Here is a 25,970-nt window from a genome sequence, read left to right on the forward strand (position 1 = left end):
ATGTGACGAATAATATTACAGGGTGCACACCCACTGTGATATTAGGGGTAATAACATCTCTCTAGGATATAACAAATAATATGACAGGGTGTACATCCACTGTGATATTACGGGTAATGATATCTCCCTAGGATATACCGAATAATATCACAGGGTGTACACCCACTGTATTAGGGGAAAGAACATCTCTGCAGAATATGATGAGTAATATCACAGGTTGTACACCCACGGTGATAATAGGAAAAATAATGTCTCTCAAGGATATAACAAATAATATGACAGGGTGTACAAACACTGTGATATGGGTAATAATATTTCCCCAGTACATAACGAATAATATCACAGGGTGTACACCACTGTGATATTAGAGGTAATAACATCTTGCCCAAATATAACAAATAATATCACAGGGTGTTCACCCATTGTGATATTGAATGTAATAATATCTCCCCAGGATATAACACATAATATCACAGGGTATACACCCACTGTGATATTATGGGTAATAATATCTTCCCAGGATATAATGAATAATAGTACAGAATGTTCACCCACTGTGATATTAGGAATAATAATACCTCCCCAGGACATACTGAATAATATCACAGGGTGTACACCCACTGTGATATTAGGAGTAATATTATCTCCCCAGGATATTACAAATAATATTACAGGGCGTACACCCACTGTGACAATATGGGTAATATTTCACAGGATATTATGAATAACATCACAGGGTATACATGAGGGGTAATAATATCTCCCCAGGATATAATGAATAATATCACAAGGTGTACAGCCACTGTGATACTAGGAGTAATATAGTATCTCCCCAGGATATAACAAATAATATCACAAGGTGTACATGCACTGTGATATTAAAGGAAATAATCTCTCTTCAGGATATAATGAATAATATCACAAAGTATACAACCACTGTGATATTAGGGGTAATAATATATCCCCAGAATATAACAAATAATATCACAGGGTGTACACCCACCGTGACAATATGGATAATATCTTCCAGGATGCTATGAATAGTGTCAAAGAGTATACACCCACTGTGATATTAGGGGCAATATCCCCACAGAATATTACAAATAATATCACAAGATGTACACTTACTGTGACATTAGGAGTAGTATCCTAAAATATTACAAATAATATCAAGCATGTACACACATGGTGTACATTCATTGTGATATTATGATATCCATAGGGTATTACAAATAATATCACAGGATGTACGCCCACTGTGATATTAGGAGTAATATCTTTCTGGGAGGTCACAGCGTGTACACGCATGGTGTAAATTCACTGGGATATTAGGAGTAATATCTCCCTGGGGTATTACGGATAATATCACAGGAGGTACACACATGGTGTACACAAACTGTGACATTAGGAGTAATATTTCCCTAGAATATTAAGAAAAATATCACAGGTTGTACACCCACTGTGATATTAGAAGTAATATCTCCCTGGGATATTATGGATAATATCACAAAGTGTACACCCACTGTAATATTAGGAGTAATATTTCCCTAAGATGTTATAAATAATATCACAGGGTGTACACCCACTGTGATATTAGAAGTAATAGCTCCCTAAGATATTAAGAATAACATCAGAGGGTGTACACCCACTGTGATATTACAAATAATATCTCCCTAGGATATTACAAATAATAGTACAGTGTGTGCACCCGCTGTGACATTAGCAGTAATATTGGTCTATGTTATTAGTAATAATATCACAGGGTGTACACTCGCTGTGATATTAGGAGTAATATCTCCCTAGGATATTAGAAATAATATAACAGGGTGTACACCCACTGTGATATTAGGAGTAATATCTCCCTAAAATATTAGGAATAATATCACAGGGTGTACACATACTCTGATATTAAGAGTAATGTCTTTCTAGGATATTAGGAATAACATCACAGGGTGTACACGCACTGATATTAGGAGCAATATCTTTCTAGGGTATTATGAAATATATCACAGGGTGTACACCCACTGTGACATTGGGGTAATATCTTCCAAGGATATTGGAAATAATACCACAGGGTGTACTCCAACTGCGATATCAGAAGTAATAATATCTCTTCACAATATAACAAATAATATCAGAGGGTGTACACCCACTGTGATATTAGAAGTAATATCCTTCCAGTATATAACAGACAATATCACATGGTGTACACCCAATGTGATTTCAGAGGTAATAATACCTCCCCAGGATATAACAAATAATATCACAAGGTGTACACCCACTGTGATATCACGGGTAATTATTTATTTCCAGGATCTGATTAATAATATCACAGGGTGTATCCCCACTGTGATGTTAGAAGTAATAATATCTCCCTAGGATATAACAAATACTATGACAGGGTGTACAGCCACTGTGACATTCGGAGTAATATCTTCCCAGGATATGACAAATAATACCACAGTGTGTACACCTACTGTAATATTAGGGGTAATTTCTCCCCAGGATATAATAAAAAATATCACAGGTTGTACACACACTGTGACATTAGGGGTAATGTCACCCCAGGATATTAGGAATGATATCACAGGGTGTACACCCACTTTGACATTGTTGGTAATATCTGACCCAGGATATTACTAATAATATCACAATGTGTACACCCACTGTGACATTAGGGATAATATCCCCTATAATATATCAAATAATATCACAGGATTTGCACCCACTGCGACAATAGGGATAATATCTCCCAAGGATACTATGAATAATATCACAGGGTGTACACCATCTATGACATTAGGGTTAATAACATCTCCCCAGAATAAAATGAATAATATCACAGGGTGTACCTCCATTTTGATATTAGAAGTAACAATATCTCCCGAGGAAACAAGGAATAATGATACAAGGTGTAAACACACTGGGATATTAAGCGTAATAATATCCCCTCAGTATATAACAAATAATATCATAGGGTGTACACCCACTGTGATATTAGTTATAATAATATCTTCTTGGGATATAAGTAATAATATCATAGGGTATACACTCACTGGGATATTAGGGGTAATAATAGCTACTTAGTACACAATGAATAATATGAGAGGGTGTACACCCACTGTGTACTAGAGGAAGTAATATCTCCTCAGAATATAATGAATAACGTATCAGGGTTTACACTCACCTTCATATTTGTGGTAATATCTTCTTAGGCTATAACGAATAACATCACAAGGAACACATCCACTGTGACACATGGGGTAATATTATTTCAGGATATTATAAATAATATCACAGGGTGTACACCCACTGTGATATTAAGGGTAATATGTCCCCAGGGTATTAAGAATAATATCACAGGGTGTACACCCACTGGGATATTAAGGGTAATACCTCCCCAATATATTACAAATAATATCAAAGGGTGTTCCTCCACTGTGATGTTAGGGGTAATACCCCCTCAGGATATTACAAATAGTATCACAGGGTTACACTCATTGTGACGTTAGGGATAATAACCTCCCAGGATATTATGAATAATAATATTATGAATAATAATTCATAATATCCTGGGGAGATATTATAATTACATGATGTACACCAACTGTGATATTAGGGGTAATAGCTCCCCAGAATATTACAAATAATATCACAGGATATACACACATGGTGTACATCCACTGGGATATCAGAGGTAGTATTTCCGTAGGATATCAAAAATAAAACCACAAGGTGTACACCCACTGTGATATTAGGAGTAATCTATTCCTAGGATATTAAGAATAACATCACAGGGTGTACACTCACTGTAATATTAGGAGTAGTATCTCCCTAGGACACTACAAAAAATACCACACGGTGTACACCCTCTGTGATATTAAAGGTAATAGGATCTTATGAACAATATCAGGAGGTGTACACCCACTGTGATATTAGGAGTTATATCTCGCTAGGTTATTACAAATACTATCACAGGTTGTACACACGGTGTACACTCACTGTGATATAAGGTGTAATATTTCTGAGAGCTATTATGAATATCACATTAAGTACATACATGGCGTACACCAACTGTGATATTAGGAGTATTAACTCTATGAAATATTATAGAAAATGTCATAGAATGTACACAAATGGTGTACACCCACTGTAATATTTGGAGTAATACTTCCATAGGATATTATGAATGGTATCACAGGGTGTACACTTACTGTGGAATTATAAGTAATATTTCCCTAGGATAGTACAAATAATATCACAGAGTGTACACACATGATATACACCCACTGTGATACTAGGAGAAATATCTCCTTAAGATATCACGAATACTATCACAGGGTGTACACTCATGGGGTACACCCATTGTGATATTTGGAGTAATATCTCCCTAAGATGTCACGAATACTATCACAGTGTGTACACACATGGTGTACTCCAACTGTGATGTTAGGAGTAATATTTCCCTAGGATATTACAAATAGTGTAACAGGGTGTACACACAGGGGCTACACCAGCTGTGATATTAGCAGTAATATCTCCCGAGGATATTACCAATACTATCACAGGGTAGGAGTGATATCTCCCGAGAATATGATGAACAACAACACTGGGGGCGTGATATAAGGAGTGGTATCTTCCTAGGATATAATGAATAATATATATCACAAGGAATGTACACCCTCTCTGATACTAGGAGTAATGTGATATTAGGAGTAATGTCTTTCTAGGATATTACGAATACTATCACAGCATGTACACCCACTGTGATTTTAGGAGTAATATCTTTCTAGGATATTAATAATACTATCACAGGACATACACACATGGGGTACATGCACTGTGACATTAGGGGTAATATATCCCTAGGACATATTCCTCATATTCTAAGAAGATATTTCTCCTAATATCACAGTGGGCACCCTGTGATATTACTCATAATATCCTAGGAAAATATCACTCCTAATATCACGTTGGGTGTACACCCTGTGATATTATTTGTAATATTCTAGGGTGATATCACTCCTAATATCACAGTGGGTGTACATCATGTGATATTGCTTGTACATCCACTGTGATATTAGGGGAAATATCTCCCACGTATATTACAAATAATATCACAGGGTATACACATGTGGTGGTCACAAACTTTGATATTAGGAGTAATGTCTAACTAGGATATTACAAATAATATCACAAGTTTTACACCCACTGTGATATTAGGAGTACTATCTCCCTAAGATATTAGGGATAATGTCACAGGGTGTACCCCCACTGTGACATTAGGTGTAATATCTACCAAGAATATTATGAATAATAGCACAGGGTGTATGCCCACTGTGATATTTGGAGTTATATCTTTTTAGGATATTATGAATAATATCACAGCATGTACACCCACTGTGGTATCAAGAGTGATATCTCCCTAGGATATTACAAATAGTATTACAGGTTGTACACCCACTGTCATATTAGGAGTAATTTCTCCCTAGGTCATTACAAACAGTATCACATGGTTTACACCCACTGTGATATTAGGAGTGATATAACCCTAGAATATTACAAACAATATCACAAGGGGTACACCCACTGTGATACTAGGAGAGATATCTTCTTAGGATATGACGAATAATATCAGAAAGGCTATACACCCTTTGTAATATTAGAAGTGATATCTCCCTAGGAAATGATGAATACTACCACAGAAGGTGTGATATTAGGAGTGATATCTCCCTAGGATATGATGAATAATATCACAAGGAAAGTACACCCCCGTGATATTAGGAGTGATATCTAGCTAAGATATGACAGATAATATCACAAGAGTTGTACACCTTGTTATATTAGGAGTGATATCTCCCTAGGATATCACGAATAGTATCACAATGAGTGTACACCACCTGTAATATTTGGAGTAGTGTGTCCCTAAGATATGACGCCTAATGTCACAGGGGTGTACACCTTCTGTGATATTAGGGGTGATATTTCCCTGGGAAATGATGAATAATATCACAGAAGGTGTATGCCCACTGTGATATTATGAGTAATATCTTCCTAAAATATGACAAATAGTATCAAAGTGGGGTACACCCCCTATGATATTAGGAGTGACATCTCTCTGCGATATGATGAATAATATCACAAAGTGTACACCCACTGTGATATTAGGAGTGATATCACCCTGGGATATGATGAATAATATCACAGGGTGTACACGCTTTGCGATGTTAGGAGTGACCCCTTTCTAGGATATGACGAATAATATCACTCACTGTGTACACCCACTGTGATATCAGAGGTAATATCACCCTAAAATATTACGAACAATACCAAACGGTGTACACCCACTGTGTTATTAGGAGGGAATATTAACTCTATAAAATATTATGAAAATTTCACAGAATGTACACGCATGGTATACACACACTGTAATATTTGGAGTAATATCTGCCTAGGATGTTATGAGTGATATCACAAGGTCTACACCCACTGTGATATTTGAAGTAGTATCTCCCTAGGATATTACAAATAATATCACATGGTGTACACCCACTGTGATATTAGGAGAAATATCTCCGTAAGATATTACGAATACTGTCACAGGGTATACACACATGGTGTACACTCACTGTGATATTAGGAGTAATATTTTCCTAGGATATTACAAATAGTATAACAGGGTGTACACACAGGGGCCACACCCACTGTGATATTAGGAGTAATAGCTCCCTAACATATTATGAATACTATTACAGGGTAGGAGTGATATCTCCCTAGAATATGATGAATAACAATGCAGGGGGTGTGATATAAGGAGTGGTATCTTCCTAGAATATGACAAATAATATCACAAGGAGTGTACACCCCCGTGATATTAGGAGTAATGTCTTTCTAGGATACCACGAATAATCTCACACATGTACACCCACTGTGATTTTAGGAGTAATATCTTCCTAGGATATGACAAATGATATCACAAGGAGTGTACACCCCCGTGATATTAGGAGCAATGTCTTTCTAGGATACCACAAATAATCTCACAGCATATACACCTACTGTGATTTTAGGAATAATATCTCCCTAGGATATGACAAATAATATAACAAGGGGTTTACAACCCCTGTGAAATTAAAAGTTATATCTCCCTAGGATATGACGCTCCTTGTGATATTGGGAGTGGTATCTCCCTAAAATATGACGAGTAATATCAAAAGGGATGTATGCCCCTGTGATATTAGGAGTGATACCTCCCCAGAATATAACAAATAATATTCACAGAGTGAATATTATTCACAGAGGTGTACACCACCTTTGATTTTAGGAGTGATATCTCCCTAGATTATAATGAGTAACATCACAGGGTGTACACACACTGTGATATAAGGAGTGGTGTCTCCCAAAGATATGGTGAATAATATCTTGATATGATTCATAATACCTGTGATATTAGGAGTGATATCTCCTCAGGATATTGCAAATAATATCATAGGGTATACGTCCACTGTGATACTAGAAGTCATATCTTGCTAGGATATTATGAATAATATCACAGGGTGTACACTCACGGTAATATTAAGAGTAATGTCTCCCTAGGATGTTACGAATAATATCACAGGGTGTACACTCATAGTGATATAGTAGTAATATCTCTGTAGGATATTGTGAATAATGTCAAAGATTGTCCACACATGTTGTACACCCACTGTGATGTTAGAAGTAATATCTCCTTAGGATATTTCGAATGAATCACAGAGTGTACACCCACTGTATATTAATATCTCCCTAAAATGTTACAAATAATATCACACTGTGCACACTCACTGTGATATTAGGAATAACATCTGTCTAGGATACTACAAATAATATCACAGGGTGTACACCCACTGTTATATTAGGAGTAATATCTCCCTAGGATATTACGAATAGTATTACAGGCTTTACACCCACTGTGACATTTAAAGTTATATCTCACTAGAAAATTACGAATAACATCACAGGGTGTACACCCACTGTGATATTATGAGTAATATCTTCCTAGGATATTATGAATAATTACAGGGTGTAGACTCTCTGTGATATTAAAAGTAATATCTTTCTAGGATATTACGAATAATATCACAGGATGTAAATTCACGGTGATATTAGGAGTAATATTTTCCTAGAATACTACACCCACTGTGTACCCCCACTGTGATATTAGGAGTAATAACTTCCTAGGACATTACGAGTAACTTCTCAGGGTGTACACCCACAGGGATATTAGGAGAAATAGCTCCCTGGGATACTATGAATAACATTAGCGGGTGTNATACCTGTGATATTAGGAGTGATATCTCCTCAGGATATTGCAAATAATATCATAGGGTATACGTCCACTGTGATACTAGAAGTCATATCTTGCTAGGATATTATGAATAATATCACAGGGTGTACACCCACTGTTATATTAGGAGTAATATCTCCCTAGGATATTACGAATAGTATTACAGGCTTTACACCCACTGTGACATTTAAAGTTATATCTCACTAGAAAATTACGAATAACATCACAGGGTGTACACTCATAGTGATATAGTAGTAATATCTCTGTAGGATATTGTGAATAATGTCAAAGATTGTCCACACATGTTGTACACCCACTGTGATGTTAGAAGTAATATCTCCTTAGGATATTTCGAATGAATCACAGAGTGTACACCCACTGTATATTAATATCTCCCTAAAATGTTACAAATAATATCACACTGTGCACACTCACTGTGATATTAGGAATAACATCTGTCTAGGATACTACAAATAATATCACAGGGTGTACACCCACTGTTATATTAGGAGTAATATCTCCCTAGGATATTACGAATAGTATTACAGGCTTTACACCCACTGTGACATTTAAAGTTATATCTCACTAGAAAATTACGAATAACATCACAGGGTGTACACCCACTGTGATATTATGAGTAATATCTTCCTAGGATATTATGAATAATTACAGGGTGTAGACTCTCTGTGATATTAAAAGTAATATCTTTCTAGGATATTACGAATAATATCACAGGATGTAAATTCACGGTGATATTAGGAGTAATATTTTCCTAGAATACTACACCCACTGTGTACCCCACTGTGATATTAGGAGTAATAACTTCCTAGGACATTACGAGTAACTTCTCAGGGTGTACACCCACAGGGATATTAGGAGAAATAGCTCCCTGGGATACTATGAATAACATTAGCGGGTGTAGACCCACTGTGAATAATAGGAGTATTACCTACCGAGAATATTACGAATAATATCAGAGGATGTACACCCACTAAGATATTATGAGTAATATCTCCCTAGGAAAGTACATACAATATCACAGTATGTACACCCACTGTCATATTAGTAGTTATATCTCCATAGAATATTACAAATAATATTGAAGGGTGTACACCCACTGTCATATTAAAAATAATTTTTTCTAGGATATTACTAATAATATCACGGGGTGTACTTTCACTGTGATATTAGCAGTAATATCTCCCTAGTATACTACAAATAATATAACAAGGTGTCCACACACTGCAATATTAGAAGTAATACTTTCCTAAGATATTACGAATAAAATCACAGGGTGTACACCCACTTTGAAATTAAAATTATATCTCTCTAAGGTATTTTTAATAATATCACAGAGAGTACACCGTATGTGATAGTAGGAGTAATATCTCCCCAGGATATTATGAATAATATCACAGAGTTTACACCCACAGTGATACTATGGGTAATATCTCTTTAGGATATCATGAATAACATCATAGAGTGTACACCCACTGTGATACTGGGAGTAATTATCTCCTTAAGATATTATGAATAAAATCACAGTGTGTACACCCATGGTGATATTAGGAGTAGTATCTTTCTATGATATTGCAAATAACATCACAGCATGTACACCCACTCTGATATTAGGAGAAATAGCTTCCTAGGATATTAAGAATATCATCACAGGGTGTACACCCACTGTGACATTTGGAGTAATAACTCCTGAGGATATTATGTATAACATCACAGGGTGTACATTCACTGTGATATTAGGAGTAATCGCTCCCTAGGATATTAGAAATAACATCACAGGGTGTACATCCACTGTGATATTAACAGTAATAACTCCCTAAGATATTATGAATAACATCACAGGGTGTACACCCACTGTGATATTAAGAGTAATAACTCCCTAAGATATTATGAATAACATCATAGAGTGTACACTCACAGTGATATTAGGGGTAACCGCTTTCTAGGTTATTACGAATAACATCACAGAGTGCACACCCACAGTGAAATTAGGAGTAATAGCTCCCTAGGGCATTACGAATAACATCACATGTTGTACACTGACTCTGATATTAGGAGTAATGGCTCTCTAGAATATTATGAATAACATCAAAGGGTGCAAACTCACTGTGATATTAGGAGTAATCACTCTCTAGGATATTAAAAATGACATCGCAGGAAGTACACCTAATGTGATATTAGGAGTAATAGCCTCTTAGATTGTTACAAATAACATTGCAGGGTGTACAACCACTGTGATATTAGGAGTAATAGGTACCTAGGGTATTACAAATAACATCAAAGGGTTTACATCTGCTGTGACATTAGGAGTAATAGCTCCCAGGATATTTTGAATAACAGCAGGGTGTACACTCACTGTGATATTAGGAGTAACAGTTTCTGAGGATTTTACAAATAGTGTCACAGGATATATTCCCACTGTGATATTAGAAGTATATAACTCCCTAGGATATTACAAATAATATCAGAGAGTGTATACCCGCTGTGATATTGGGGTAATAGCTCCCTAGGATATTATGAATAATATCACAGGGTGTACATTCACTGGGATATTAGGAGTAACAGTTTCTGAGGATTTTACAAATAGCATCACAGGATGTATTCCCACTGTGATATTAGGAGTAATAACTCCCTAGGATATTACAAATAATATCAGAGAGTGTACACCCGCTGTGATATTGGGGTAATAGCTCCCTAGGATATTATGAATAATATCACAGGGTATACACTCACTGGGATATTAGGAGTAATAGCTTCCTAGGATATTATGAATAATATCACAATGGGTTTACACACATGGTGTACATCTACTCTGTTGTTAGCATAATATCTCCCTAAGATATTATGAATAATATCACAGTGGATGTACACACATGTACATCCACTGTGATATTAGGAGTAATATCTTTCTAGTATATTAAATATAATATCTCAGGGTTTACACACATGGTGTACACTCACTGTGATATTAGGAGTCACATCATCCTGGGATATTACAAATGTTATCACAGAGTGTACACCCACTGTGAAATTAGGAGTAATATTTCTCTAGGATATTATGAATAATATCACAGGGTGTACACCCTCTGTGATATTAGGAGTAATATCTCCCTTGAATATTATGAATAACATCACACAGTGTACAACTACTCTGATATTAAAAGTAATATCTCCCTCGGTTATTACGAATAATATCACAGGGTGTACACCCAGTGTGATGTTAGAAGTAATATCTCCCTCAGATATTATGAATAATGTCACAGGGTATACATTCACTGTGATATTAGGAGTGATATTTCCCAAGGATATTATGAATGATATGACAGCGTGTACACCCACTGTGATATTAGAATTAACATCTCCCTAGAAATTTACAAATGATATCACAGGCTGTACACCCACTGTGATATTAGGAGTAATATCTCCCTAGGAAATTATGAATAATATCACAAGGTGTACACACGTTATGTACACCCACTGTGATTTTAGGAGCAATATCTCACTAGGATATTACAAATAATATCACAGAGTTTACACCCACTGTGATATTTGGAGATTTTTTCCCTAAAATATTACAAATCATATCACAGGTATACACTCACTATGATGTTATGAGTAATATCGCCCTAGGATATTTCGAATCATATCACAGGCTGCACACCCACTGTGATGTTAAAAGTAATATCTTTCTAGGACATTAAAAATAGTATCACAAGGTGTACACCCACTGTGAGATTAGGAGTGGTATCTCCCTAGAATATTATGAATAATATCGCAGTGTGTACAGCCACTGTGATATTAGGAGTGATACCTTTCTAGGATATTACAAATAATATCATAGGGTGCACACCCACTGTGAAATTAAAAGTAATAGCTCCCTATGATATTATGAATAATATCACATAGTGTACACTTACTGTGATATTAGGAGTTGTATCTCCCTAGGATATTATGAATATTATCACAGAGTGTATGCCCACTGTGATAGTAAAAGTATTATTTTTCTAGGATATTACGAATAATATTGCACAGTGTACTCCCTCCGTGATATTAGGAGTTATATCTCCCTAGGATATTACAAATAATATCACAGGGTGTACATCGTGATATTAGGAGTAATATCTCCATATGATATCACGAATAATATCACAGGGTGTACACCCACTGTGATATTAAAAGTATTATCTTTCTAGGATATTATGAATAATATCACAGGGTGTACACCCACTGTGATATTAGGAGTAATATATCCCTAGGATATTACAAATAATATGACAGCGTGTACACCCACTGTGAGATTTGGAGTAATATATCTGTAGCATATGATGAATAATATCACAGGGTGTACACCCACTGTGATATCAGGAGTAAAATCCCCCTTGGATATTACAAATAATATCACAGTGTGTACTCCCACTGTGATATCAGGAGTAAAATCTCCTTCGGATATTACGAATAATATCACAGGATGTACACCCACTGTGATATTAGGAGTAATATCTCCCTCGGATATTTCGAGTAATATCACAGGGTTTACACACATGGTGTTCACCCACTGGGATATTAGGACAGTATCTCCCTTGGATATTACGAATCATATCAGAGGCTGTACACAGGTGGTGTTCACCCAGCGTGTTATTCGGAGTAATGTCTCCCTCAGATATTAGGAACAGTCTCCCCCTGGGACTTAGCAGAGCGTAACCCCCCAGTGTTAAATAAGCGGCCACAGCAAGAGGCAGAGGCGCAGGGACTGAAATGAAGACAAAGATCTGAAAAGTTTAAAAAACGTATTTAAAATAGAATTTATAAAATGCTTCATCTGCCGACTCAGGAGCCCCTGGTGCAGGGTGGGTGGGAGTTGGCAGCTGCCCGCTACACCAGCAGAGTGAGACTGCAGGAGTGCGGCCCTCCCTCCCGTGCCTCTCTATTCAGACACCCAAGGGGCCCACGTGCACTCCTGGGATCACACGACCCGAAAACAGGACCCCAGAGGTTTCTTGAGTCTCTGCTTACCAGGGCGACCGGGTACAGCCCTGCCAGCCCATTGCATAATCTTCTAAGTTCTCCCTACCACCCTCCATTCCAGCAGTGAGGTGACTGTGACGTGGTCTCCATCCTCTTCGCCTTGACCCAGTGGTCCCCGCGATTGGAAGCTTAGGCGGTCACCAGGCCTCCTTGTTACTAACGTGTGCACACCTTTCGGTTCTCTCATTGGGATGAACTCCTGGAAATTGCTGGGTCCAAAGTGTTTGGGAAGTTTGGAGTGATTCTTGTTGCAGGGGGAAGAGGGAACTATGGAGATGTCACTGAAATTTCAGGGGTTCCGGGACCCCCCAACCCGGTGCCTGTCCCAGCTCCCCGAGCGCCTCTCTCCTCCGCTCCTCCCTCCCCCACCTCGCCTGTTTTCACCTCCCGTGACCTCACCCCCACCACGCATCTGGACCTTGCCCGGCGCCTCCCGATCCCAGAGCTCGAATCCCAGCCGGACCAGCCCAGCCCCGCCCCTTCCCTGGCAGGAGCGAGGCGGAGCAGTCTGCCCAGAGACTTAGCGGCAGACAGACGCTGGGACCCACGACGACAGAAGGCGCCGATGGCCGCGCCTGCTGAGCCCTGTGCGGGGCAGGGGGTGAGTGCCCCCCCATCGCGCCCCCCTCTCCTTTTCCAGGCTTGGTTTGGCTGCAGCGCTCTCGGGCTGCGATACTAGGGATTCCTGGACCCGGGAAGCGAGGAGACTTACTCCAGCACCCCTCACTGCAGCGGGTTGGACTCCTTTAACCAACCCAGCGCCCCCGACAGCCCAGCTCTAAGGGGCCACCAGACCTCCCAGCTACTAGGGGCTTTGACCCTTATTTGCATAAAGCTAGTGGGTGCTCCGAGCCCTCCTACCCCCAGAGAGCCTTACCTCTCTGGTTTCTTTCTCCATTGCTCTTAGCAAAGGACTCCAGAGAGTGGAGTTCATGGGGTGAGGGTGGGGGTTGCAAACTGCCAGCATTTCGAGGGCCAGGGAGATGAAGGGATAAGTTGGTATGAACTGAGGGCTTCCTCTGTGCCTAGCCTTGTGCCCAACCTTGTGCCATGCTGCTATGAACTTTGCTGCTATTAATCCATTTAATACAACTCATAGAGTCTCATTATTCACCTTCTGCAGGGAAGGAAACTGAGACACAGAGAGGTTAAAGTTTGCACAGCCAGTAAGTTGTGAAACCAGGGGGAGTAAAAAGACAGGGGAGAGAGAATTGAAGAGGCCATGTCCACTAAACTTCAAATTTGTTCTAGGGTTAGATAGGACCAGCAGACCTGCTGATATGAAAATAACACATTAAGCTGGGCCAGTGGCTCTTGCCTGTAATCCCAGTACCTAGGAGGCTGAGGCAGGAGGATTGCTTGAGGCCAGGAGTTCGAGACCAGCACGGGCAACATTGAAAGACTCCCCATCTCTACAAAACATAAAAATATATATATATAGCCAGGCCTGGTGAGGCAGCTTATGCCTGTAATCCCAGCACTCTGGGAGGCCGAGGTTGGAGGATTGCTTGAGGCAGGAGTTCAAAGCTTTGGTGAGCTTTGGTTGTGCCACTTCAGCCTGGGCAACAGAGTGAGACCCTGTCTCTAAAACATAAATTAATTAATAAAAAATAAAAATAAATCACACATCAAGACCACCAGTCGAACAAGATTTGGGGTCAGATAAGCCTGGGTCAGAGTCAGCTCTGCTACTTCCCATTTATGTGGCCCTGAGGGAGGCAGTTCCCCGATTGGTGCCTCGGTCTGCTGGTCTCTGAAATGGGGACAGTACTGCCTATGTGCTGGAGTTGTTATAAGGATTAACTGATGGTCTGTGCCTAGCAATGATTATGGAGCTCAGGTCTCCTAGACCACATGGCCCAGTTCCCTGGGTTCAAATACCAGTCCTTCCACTCCTCAGCTGGGTAAAGTCAGCCAAGTTACTCAACCTTTCTGGTCCTCGGCTTCTTCACCTGTAAATCAATATGATAATTGCATCTACCTAGGGTTAATGTCAGGATGAAAGGAGTTGAGAATTATTAGGTATTCCAAAGAGTGCTTGGCACATTTTTGTATAAATGTTAAAGATTCAAAAAATTGCCTGGGCCCCCGGGCAGGTGAGTTGGGTACCCCTGCCTTATACCATCCTAAGGGGCCTCCTGGTGTTCCCTCAGGTCTGGAACCAGACAGAGCCTGAACCTGCTGCCACCAGCCTGCTGAGCCTGTGTTTCCTGAGAACAGCAGGGGTCTGGGTGCCCCCCATGTACCTCTGGGTCCTTGGTCCCATCTACCTCCTCTTCATCCACCACCATGGCCGGGGCTACCTCCGGATGTCCCCACTCTTCAAAGCCAAGATGGTAGCTGCCATCCCTGGGAGCCTGGAACCAGGCAATGGTGGGGGGAGGCAGGGGAGAGGCTGGAACCTGGTGAAGTCTTAAAGCAGACTCCTCCTATCAGGGTGTAGAAGGGAATCTGTTAATCAAACAGAGCAATATTAGAGAGGTTACAGAGGTCAACTCGGTGGAACATGGTTCTCCCAAACAGATTTTGTAATTCCGAAAATACATGCATGCAAAAACACATACATGCACAAACACATACATACACTCCCATGTTCCCGGACAGTTTATAACTACCATAACCTGGCATTTTCCAAAACATACCATGTAGACTCTTGGGTACACAAGGTAATTTTAGGGCCACATTGGGATGAACCTTTTAAAAAGTTATGCATTTATTTTTATGTTCCCCACTGGCTGTATGATAGGACAATTTTTATATGTGATATGTATTTAGTGTGTTAAATAAACACTGGCATTCCAAGTGTGAGCCTTTCTGCTCATCCATCCTCTTCTACTCCATTCTTGTAGGCTTCTAAAGAATGTTCTTCAGAGTTCATTCATTCTTCTGCCATTGTGTCAATTTTTGCATAATCACCCACCAACAACCCAAGGGTTGGCAAACTTAAAGAGCCAAGCAGTACATAGTATTTGAGACTTTGTGAGCCAGATAATCTTCCTTCCGAACACTGAACTCTGCCATTCCAGAATGAATGCAATAGTCATAACCATAGACAATAGTCATGACTGTGTTACTTCTTTTTTTTTTTCTGAAATGCAGTTTTGCTCTTGTCACCCAGGCTAGAGTGCAATGGTGTGATGTCAGCTCACTGCAATGTCCGCCTCCTAGGTTCAAGTGATTCTCCTGCCTCAGCTTCCCAAGTAGCTGGGATTACAGGTGCCCACCACCATACCTCGCTTTTTTTTTTGTATTTTTAGTAGAAACAGAGTTTCGCCATGTTGGCCAGGCTGGTCTCCAACTCCTGACCTCAGGTGATCTGCCTGCCTTGGCCTCCCAAAGTGCTGGGATTACAGGTACGAGCCATCACCCCCGGCCGACTGTGTTTCAATAAAACTTTATTTGTAGTCACTGAAATTTGGATTCCATGTAATTTTCACCTGTCATGACATATGCTTTTTATTTTTCTTTGATTGATAGTTTGCCAACTTCTGCTTTAAACTGAGGTTCTTTGAGCAGTTCCTCCAATATGCCTTAGCTCTGGCCTTCTCTCTGGTGTGTACATGTTCTCTCATTTTCTTCCTTTCTTTTATTCAATAGAGAAACCAATATATATTAGAGAGACCCTAGAGACTTACTGACTCCTTGATTTCATAGCAGGGATTGAAAATGACTTGGAGAGAGGATAGTTTTTTACCTGGTGAGTACATTTCATTTCCTGCTGTTTCTTCACACCCAAAGTCATCTGACATGTGCTTGATTGGAGCACTTCCTGCATTTCGGAAAACACTCGACTGGCTCAAGCCCTTGCTGTACATTATTTATATGACAATTACAGATCAGGACCGATCTGCAATGCCCTTTACACATCGTTCACGTTGGCACATTGCTAGCTGGTGATACTGGTTTGTTACAGGGCCCCAGCCAGGATGTTGCAGAACCAGCTCCCAGTTGGACATGGGGTCGCCCACCCGTTTGCTGTGACCTCTCTTATTGCCCCCCAAGCTTATCTAAGCCTGTACCCTCAGGTACTTGGGTTTGCCCTCATAGTCCTGTGTACCTCCAGTGTGGCTGTCGCTCTTTGGAAAATCCAACAAGGAACGTCTGAGGCCCCGGAATTCCTCATTCACCCTACCGTCTGGCTCACCACGATGGTAATGATGCCTTCTGTCTGGAGCCTGGCTTGCTCCCAGCTGCTGCTTTGCCTGCCACAGTGAAGAGCGAGGGGAAGAGAAGAGGCTCCCCTCAGCCTCCACCCTCCCCTAAGCGGCCTGCTCTGACTTTCCCGTCCAGAGCTTCGCAGTGTTCCTGATTCACACTGAGAGGAAAAAGGGAGTCCAGTCATCTGGAGTGCTGTTTGGGTACTGGCTTCTCTGCTTTGTCTTACCAGCTACCAGCGCTGCCCAGCAGGCCTCCGGAGCGGTAAGTGGGGGTGTGGGCCACCCCGGGAAACCAAAATGGTGGCTCTGGCCTTGGGTCCCATCTTTCCTCCTCCCGTTTCCACATATGACTTATTCTCTACACAGTGACACACATAAGCCAGTGACTTACACTCTAGAGACACAAAATCCACTCCCACAACTGTAAGTACCCACCATCCCATACATTTCTTATCAACACAATTTCCTGTCTTACATACCCACATCACACGTGCCACTTGCACATGACGCACACACTTATATGAACTGATTCATACATCACACAAGCACATGCATGCATGCACACACACACAACCTGGGCACAGGGCACAGACACACCTGTGTGCACACATACTTCTATGTGCACATTTCCCCTCATCTCATAGATTCACCCTCCCCACGTTCCTATACATCTTTATTTACACACTCATTCTGCACACCCACTCATATTTCTGTTGCTCAATCTGGGAAGCAGCCTTTTTTTTTTTTTTTTTTTTTTTTTTTTGAGAGGCTCTCTCTATCGCCCAGGCTGGAGTGAAGTGGCATGATCTTGGCTCACTGCAATTTCTGCCTCTCGGGTTCAAGCGATTCTCCTGCCTCAGCTTCCTGTGTAGCTGGGATTACAGGTGCGTGCCACTACACCTGGCTAATTTTTGTATTTTTAGCAGAGACGAGGTTTCACTATGTTGGCCAGGCTGGTCTCGAACTCCTGACCTCAAGTGATCCTGACCTCAAGTGATCCACCCGCCTTGGCCTCCCAAAATGTTGGGATTACAGGCATGAGCCACTGTGTCCGGCCAGAAGCAGCGTTTCTATATTAGGGAGACATGATGGGTCATTTTCTCCGCAAAGAGAAAAACATGTAGTCTAGACCAACTTCTCTCAACCTCAGCTTTAGTAACGTTGTGGCCAGATAAGTCTTTGCTGGGAGGACAGGGTTGTCCTGTTTGCTGTAGAGTGTGAAACAGCATCCCTGGCTTCCGCCGATAGATGCCAGTAGCATATCATCCAATTGCAGTAACTCAAAATGTCTCGCGATATTACCAAGTGCTCCTGGGGGTGAGGACAAAGTCACCCACCTACTGAGGAGCAGTGGCCTCGACAGAGTGCTTAGCCAAGGCTTCTGGGAGAGGGGGTTGTCTTAACACCAATGATCAGGCGGCAGCAGGTTTCAGATATTTTACTTTATTATTGTATTTTTGTGGAGACAATATCATGCTCTGTTGCCCAGGCTGATCTTGAACTCCTGGACTCAAGCAATTCTCTGACCTCAGCCTCCTAAAGTGCTGGGATTATAGGCATGAGCCACCACGTCTGGACTCACAGATCATTTCTTGAGTCCAGTGGTTACTCCATCCTGCCCCTAAAGGAGAAAGTAGAGAAGCATCATCCTGTCTTTAAGGACAGGGTTTTTATTTTTCGTTTGTTTATTCTGAGACAGAGTCTTGCTCTGTCGCCCAGGCTGGAGTGCAGTGGCACGATCTTGGCTCACTGCAACCTCCGCCTCCTGGGTTCAATCGATTCTCATGCCTCAGCCTCCCGAGTAGCTGGGATTACAAGCATGTGCCACCACGCCCAGCTAATTTTTGCAGTTTTAGTAGAGACAGGGTTTCACCATGTTGGCCAGGCTCGTCTCAAATGCCTGACCTCAAGTGACTCACCCACCTTAGCCTCCCAAAATGCTGGGATTACAGGCGTGAGCCACAGCGCCTGACCGAGGACAGAGTTTTTAAAAGAGCAACCTTTGTAACTAAGGGGAAATTCCACAGGGTATTCAGTAATTTCTGAAAGGCTGGGCTCCCACAGTTGACATAAGTCAGGTTTTTGGGACACAGCATAGAAACAATAGTACTGGGACCATTTACACTCCGGGGTTCCAACCATGTGCAGGCACTGTGGCAGGCACTTACACAGCTATCCTCATTGGATTCTCACAATAGTTCACAGTGATGGATTCTTTTTTCTTTTTTCTTTTCTTTTTTATTTTTAATAGAAACAAAGTCTCATTATGTTCCCAAGGCTGGTCTCAAACTCCTAGGCTCAAGTGATCTTCCCACCTAAGCCTCCCAAAGTGCTGGGACTATAGGCTTGAGCCAATGTGCCCAGCCAGTGATGGATTCTAGCCGTCCCATTTTAAAGACAAGGGAGACTAAGGCTAGGAGAAGGGAATGACAGCCTCAGGGCCACAAAGCTTGGGAGTGCAGAGCCCAAGTTCATCTCAGGCAAATTCAGAACAAACTTTCTGAGAGAAACAGTGGGGAAAACAGTGGTAGTTTAGGGAAGATGGGCCATATTGTCATTGGAATATCCAGTTGTGTGCTATCTGGAAAAAAAAAAAAAACAAACAAACAAAAAACCCAAAAAACTAGAAGAGTATAAAATCCAGTAGAGGAATTGTGATTTGAAACTAGGGATCTGATTTAAAGCCATAAAAACTCAGTTCACACTAGCTTAAGGAAAAGGGAAGGTCAGGGGGGTTATTAGCTCCTGTATTTATTAGCTCATACCCATGGGATCTCCCAGGCATGAATGATCCAGGCCTGGGACCAGGTACCAGATCTCCACTTCTGCCTCTTAGCTTTGCCATGTTAGCTTGATTCTCCAATGGAGGGGCAAGAAGAGCCACCAATACCTTCAGACTTATGTTCTACCACGTAGCAAACCCGGCAGAATCTCCCAGTGGTTCCAGCTCTCAAGTACCCAGCATGGGATGCTATATGCATTCCTAACCCAGCCATGGTAGCCAAAAGACTAGAATGTATTCATTGGCCAAGCCTCAATCACCCACTCAGCCTTGGAGTAGAGTCAGTTCTGCACAAATCACATGCCTGAACACAAGCAAAAAGACTTAGGAAGAAAGAAAAATCAGTATATGGAAGATATCTCTGTATGATTATTACAGCACCGTTCACAATAACCAAGATTTGGAAGCACCTTAAGTGTCCATCAACAGGTGAATTGATAAAGAAAATGTGGTGTAAAAACACAATGGAATACTAAGCAGCTACAAGAATGAGGTATTGTCATTTTCAACAACATGGATGTTAAGTGAAATAAGCCAGGCACAGAAAGACAAACTTTACGTGTTCTCACTTATTTCTGAAAGCTAAAAATTAAAACAATTTAACTCATGAATATACAGAGTAGACGGAAGGTTACTAGGGGCTAGGAAGGATAGTGCGTGGGGGACATGGGAATGGTTAATGGGTACAAAAAATAGAAAGAATAATACCTATTTGATGGCACAACAGGGTGACTATAGTCAATAATAATTTAATTGTTCATTTAAAAATAACTAAAAGAGTCTGGACACAGTGGCTCACACCTGTGGAGCACTTTTTCCAGCAGTTTGGAAAGCCGAAGCAGAAGGATCATCTGAGGTCAGGAGTTCAAGACCAGCCTGGGTAACATGGTGAAACCCCGTCTCTACTAAAAATACAAAAAAAATTAGCCAGGCGTGGTGGTGCACACCTGTAAGCTCAGATACTCAGAAGACTGAGGCAGGAGAATCGCTTGAACCCAGGAGACGGAGGTTGCAGTGAGCCAAAATTAAGCCACTGAACTCCAGCCTGGGCAACAGAGTGAGACTCCAACTCAATAATAGACTAAAAAATAAAATAACTAAAAGAGTAAAATCGATTGTTTATAACAGAAAGGATAAATGCTTGAGGGGATGGAGACCTCATTTACCCTGATGTGATTATTATGCATTGCGTGCCTGTATCAAAACATCTCACGTCACCCAGAAATATATATATCAGGCTGGGCGTGATCCCACACCTGTAATCCCAGCACTTTGGGAGGTCGAGGCAGGTGGATCACCTGAGGCCTACATGGTAAAACTCCATCTCTACTAAAATACAAAAATCAGCCAGGGGTCATGGCACATGCCTGTAATCCTAGCTACTCGGGAGGCTGAGGCAGGAGAATTGCTTGAACCCAGGAGGCAGAGGCTGCAGTGAGCCAAGATCGTGCCACTGCACTCCAGCCTGGGTGACAGAGCAAGACTCTGTCTCCAAAAAAAAAAGTATATATGTGTGTATATATACGTATACATATATACACACATATATATACACACACACATATATGTAAATTTTAAAATTTTTTTAAATTAAAAAAAAGAAAGAAAATTAGGGTGTTTCTGACCAGATGACAGGGCAGCAGATGCAAAAATCATTGTGGCGTGGCAGCAGGAGCATCGCAATTTTGGACCAGATCATCTGCGTGTCCCTGAACAAGGTGCTGTCACTTCTCTGAGCCTTGGTTTCCCCATGAGTCAAGGAAGCAAGTAAACCCCAGCTGATGAGACTGTGTATGGCAAGAATGCTGCATGTGCCCAGGGCAGAGCCAGTGCTCAATAAAACCAGCTCCCGTCTCTGCACACCAGAGAACACTGGCCAAGGGGGAGCAGGGTTGAAGACTGGGGTAGAGGGTGGAATGGAGAAAGGATTTCCTTTGTGGCACAAAGAAGGTAAAGTGTTTCTTCATCTCATTGTCCCAGCAGCTGTGGCCAGTCATCACGTGGCTAAGGACAAACCCCCAGACACAGCCCTGGCCCACCATTTGTACAAACAGAATATCATAAATTGGGTATTTGAAAATTAGGACCTGCTGGGCATGGTGGCTCACACCTGTAATCCCAACACTTTGGGAGGCCAAGGCGGGCAGATCACTTGAGGTCAGGAGTCTGAGGCCAGCCTGACCAACATGGCAAAACCCCATCTCTACTAAAAATATTTTTAAAAAATTAGTCAGGCATGGTGGTAGGCACCTGTAATCCCAACTGCTCAAGAGGCAGAAGCAGGATAATCACTTGAACCCAGGAGGCAGAGGTTGCAGGGAGCCGAGATCACGCCACTGCACTTCAGCCTGGGCGACAGAGTGAGACTTTGTCTTAAAAAAAAAAAAAAAAAAAGAAGAAGAAGAAGAGAAAATTAGAACCACTAGGAATGCCAGGGCTCTGGCTTTCAAATACTCTTGCCCTGGACCCCAGCATGGATACTGACCTCAGCATCAGAAACCTTTTCTCTCCTCTGAACACACTCCTCTGCCTCCATTCCTTACCTTCTGCTTTCCCTCCCACAGGGCTTCCAGAGTGACCCTGTCCGCCACCTGTCCACCTACCTATGCCTGTCTCTGGTGGTGGCACAGTTTGTGCTTTCCTGCTTGGCGGATCAACCCCCCTTCTTCCCTGAAGACCCCCAGCAGTCTGTAAGTCACCAAGTTCCAACCTCATTCCTATTCCACTTTGAGGTCTCAGTCTCGCCCAAGTGACCAAAAGTCTCTAATTTTTTATTCATTTAGCCATTCAGCAAAATGTGTATTGCATTTCTACTTGGTGCCACAGTTGGCAGACTTTTTCTGTGTGGGCCAAGAGAAAATATTTTAGACTCTGTGAGTCATACAGTGATTTCGGTGACAACCACTCAACTCTGCCATTGAACACAAAAGCAGAATATGTCAACAAATATTCTGTTGCAATAAAATATTCTGCTGTGTTGCAATAAAATTTTATTTGCAGAAACGGCAGTAGGCCAGATTTGGTCATAGTTTGCCAATCCCCCTCTATGCCCTAGCAAGGACTTAAGGATCTGTGGTGAACAAGCAGATAGAGTTTCTGTTCTCATGTAGCTACTGGTCAAGTAAGGGAACCAGACGTTGGTCACATAATTAAACAAATAAGTTGAAAATTGGCTGGGCACAGTGGCTCATGCCTGTAATCCCAACACTTTGGGAGGCCAAGGCAGGTGGATCACTTGAGGTCGAGAGTTCAAAATCAGCCTGGCCAACAGGGTATAGCCCCGTCTCTACTAAAATTACAAAAATTAGCCAGGCATGGTGGCGCACGCCTGTAATCCCAACTACTCGGGAGGCTGAGGCAGGAGAATCCCTTGAACCCAGGATGTGGAGGTTGCAGTGAGCCGAGCTTGTCCCATTGCACTCCAGCCTGGGTGACAAAGAGCAAAACTCCACCTTAAAAAAAAAAAGAAGGAGAAAACAGAAAATTACCCCTGGGGTGCGTGCTCTGTAGGAGAAGTTCATGAGAGATTTATAATAGGTAACATTGAAGCAGTTTGTAAAACTAAGAAACAATTCTTTTGAGGAAGAGACTGATCTGACATGATATAAATAGATGTTCAAACGGGCTGGATGCAGTAGATCACACCTGTAATCTCAACACTTTGGGATGCTGAGGAAGGATGATTGTTTGTGCCCATGTGTTCTAGATCAGACTACGTAATGCAGTGAGACCCCATCTCTACAAAAAGTTTTTTAAAAATAACCAAGTGTGGTGGTACATGGCTGTAGTCCCACTACAGAGTAGTTCTGTAGAGTCCCATAGAGCAGCTCTGTGGAGGCTGAAACAGGAGGATTGCTTGAGTCCAAGAGACAAAGGCTGCAGTGAGCTATGACTGCACCACTGCACTCCAACCTGGGTGACAGAGGGAGACCCTGTCTCAAAAAAAAGAAAAAAAAAATTGCTCGAAGGCTTGAGAATAATTAAAACTATCATAGAAATCTTTTTTGCACCTACAAGAATAGCAACAAAATTTAAAAGCTGATAAACTGTGATGGCAGAAATGTGAAATGGGCACCTTCACGCCTTATTGGTAAAGAGTACAGACTGTTGTAATCTTCCTGGAGCACCCGACAAAATCCCATGACAGGTCTCTCTTCACAACATTTGCCAAGGGATATTGTCAAGGATCCCATTGTCTTCGTTATGCAGGGTCCTTGCTTCTGAGATGCAAAGCAAGGTTTTGGTTTCAGTATAATCATAGTTGTTCTTCTGAGCCACTGTTAGTTCTTACCTTATGGACATTGTCAGGCCTGTGGCCCAACCTCTTTTTACCCTGCCTGTTGGGAAGCACCAAGCTCACTGGTGTGCACCTCTGGCAAGGAGACAGGGCACCTTGATGTGTACTTTCAGTACTAAATACACAGTCAGGGCTGGGTGCAGTGGCTCACGCCTGTAATCCCAGCATTTTGGGAGGCCAAGGTAGGCAGATCGCTTGAGGTCAGGAGTTTCAGGTCAGCCTGGCCAACATGGTGAAACCCTGTCTCTACTAGAAATACAAAAAATTAGCTGTGTGTGGTGGTGCACACCTGTCATCCCAGCTCTTTGGAAGGCTGAGGCAGAAGAATCGCTTGAACCCAGGAGGCAGAGGTAGTAGTGAGCCAAGATCACACCATTGTACTCTAGCCTGGGCAAAAGAGTGAACCCCTGTCTCAAAACAACAACAACAACAACAACAACAAACACAGTCAGTTCACCCTATCTTCCTGCCCTTGCCACATACTTCCCTTCTCCATTTCTGTCTGTTGCAGAACACCTGTCCAGAGGCTGGGGCATCCTTCCCCTCCAAAGCCATGTTCTGGTGGGTTTCTGGGTAAGTAAAGTCACAGGGAAGGGTTGGGGTGGTACCTCACCCACCTGCATTTGCTGCTCTGATTCCCACCCATGGCCCTTCCTCTATGCTTACAAAGGCCAGCAAGGCTTTCTCCATCCCAGCCTTAGTGTTTTCTTCTTTGTGTTCAGTGTCCACCACCTGCATCCTGTTCCCATTCACTCACTGGAGTGAGATCTGGATTTGAATCCCGGTTCTGCCTTTTAGCAGGCCATGTCACAAACCCCCGGAGTCTCAGTTTTCCCCTCTGTAAAATGGGGACGACTCAACCTTCATGAGACAGAAAGTGCTTAGTGCTTGCACACAGCAGGTGCTTGATAGTAATAGAATTGTCTCCAATACTTGACTTGAGTCATTCCACCAACATTTAATAAGCACCTACTATGTTCTAAGCCCCAGGGGTGAGGAGATAAAGGAGCAAGTGTCTACTTTCTGGAGGGTTCCAGGCAGATAGAGAAAACAGCTGCTTTTTCTGGGCCAGCTCACCAGGCACTTAAGGATGTGCTCCCTCCTGACCACACTGCATTCAGACCTCAGTAGCACCTGACACGTGGATTTGAATCCTGGCCCTACCACTTCCTAGCTGTGTAGCTTTGGACAAGTTATTTAACCTCTCTGTGCCTCAGTCTCCACTCCTTCAAAATGGGATTAATAATAGCACCTACCTCATAGGGTTGTGAAGCTTAAATAAGGTCAGATCCGTAAAGCACTTAGAACAGGGCCTGGCACATAATGAGTGTAAGTGGTAATTTTTTTTTTTTTTTTTTTTTTTTTTTT

General features: G+C 41.7%; 1 protein-coding gene across 1 annotated transcript in view; it reads left to right on the top strand.

Annotated features, from left to right (window-relative positions):
* The first annotated feature begins 13,824 nt into the window (after positions 1 to 13,824).
* Positions 13,825 to 25,970, top strand: part of ABCC6 (ATP binding cassette subfamily C member 6) — a 77,248-nt gene continuing 65,102 nt past the window's right edge. Inside the window, exons 1-6 of the mRNA XM_017871707.1 lie at positions 13,825 to 13,967; positions 15,520 to 15,702; positions 17,392 to 17,517; positions 17,657 to 17,785; positions 22,870 to 22,995; positions 25,114 to 25,175. Coding sequence (XP_017727196.1) covers positions 13,932 to 13,967; positions 15,520 to 15,702; positions 17,392 to 17,517; positions 17,657 to 17,785; positions 22,870 to 22,995; positions 25,114 to 25,175 — 662 coding nt within the window. The 5' untranslated portion in view covers positions 13,825 to 13,931. The remainder of the gene's footprint in view (positions 13,968 to 15,519; positions 15,703 to 17,391; positions 17,518 to 17,656; positions 17,786 to 22,869; positions 22,996 to 25,113; positions 25,176 to 25,970) is intronic.

Source organism: Rhinopithecus bieti, unplaced genomic scaffold (genome assembly GCF_001698545.2).
Source record: "Rhinopithecus bieti isolate Rb0 unplaced genomic scaffold, ASM169854v2 scaffold_6876, whole genome shotgun sequence".
NCBI lineage: Eukaryota > Metazoa > Chordata > Mammalia > Primates > Cercopithecidae > Rhinopithecus > Rhinopithecus bieti.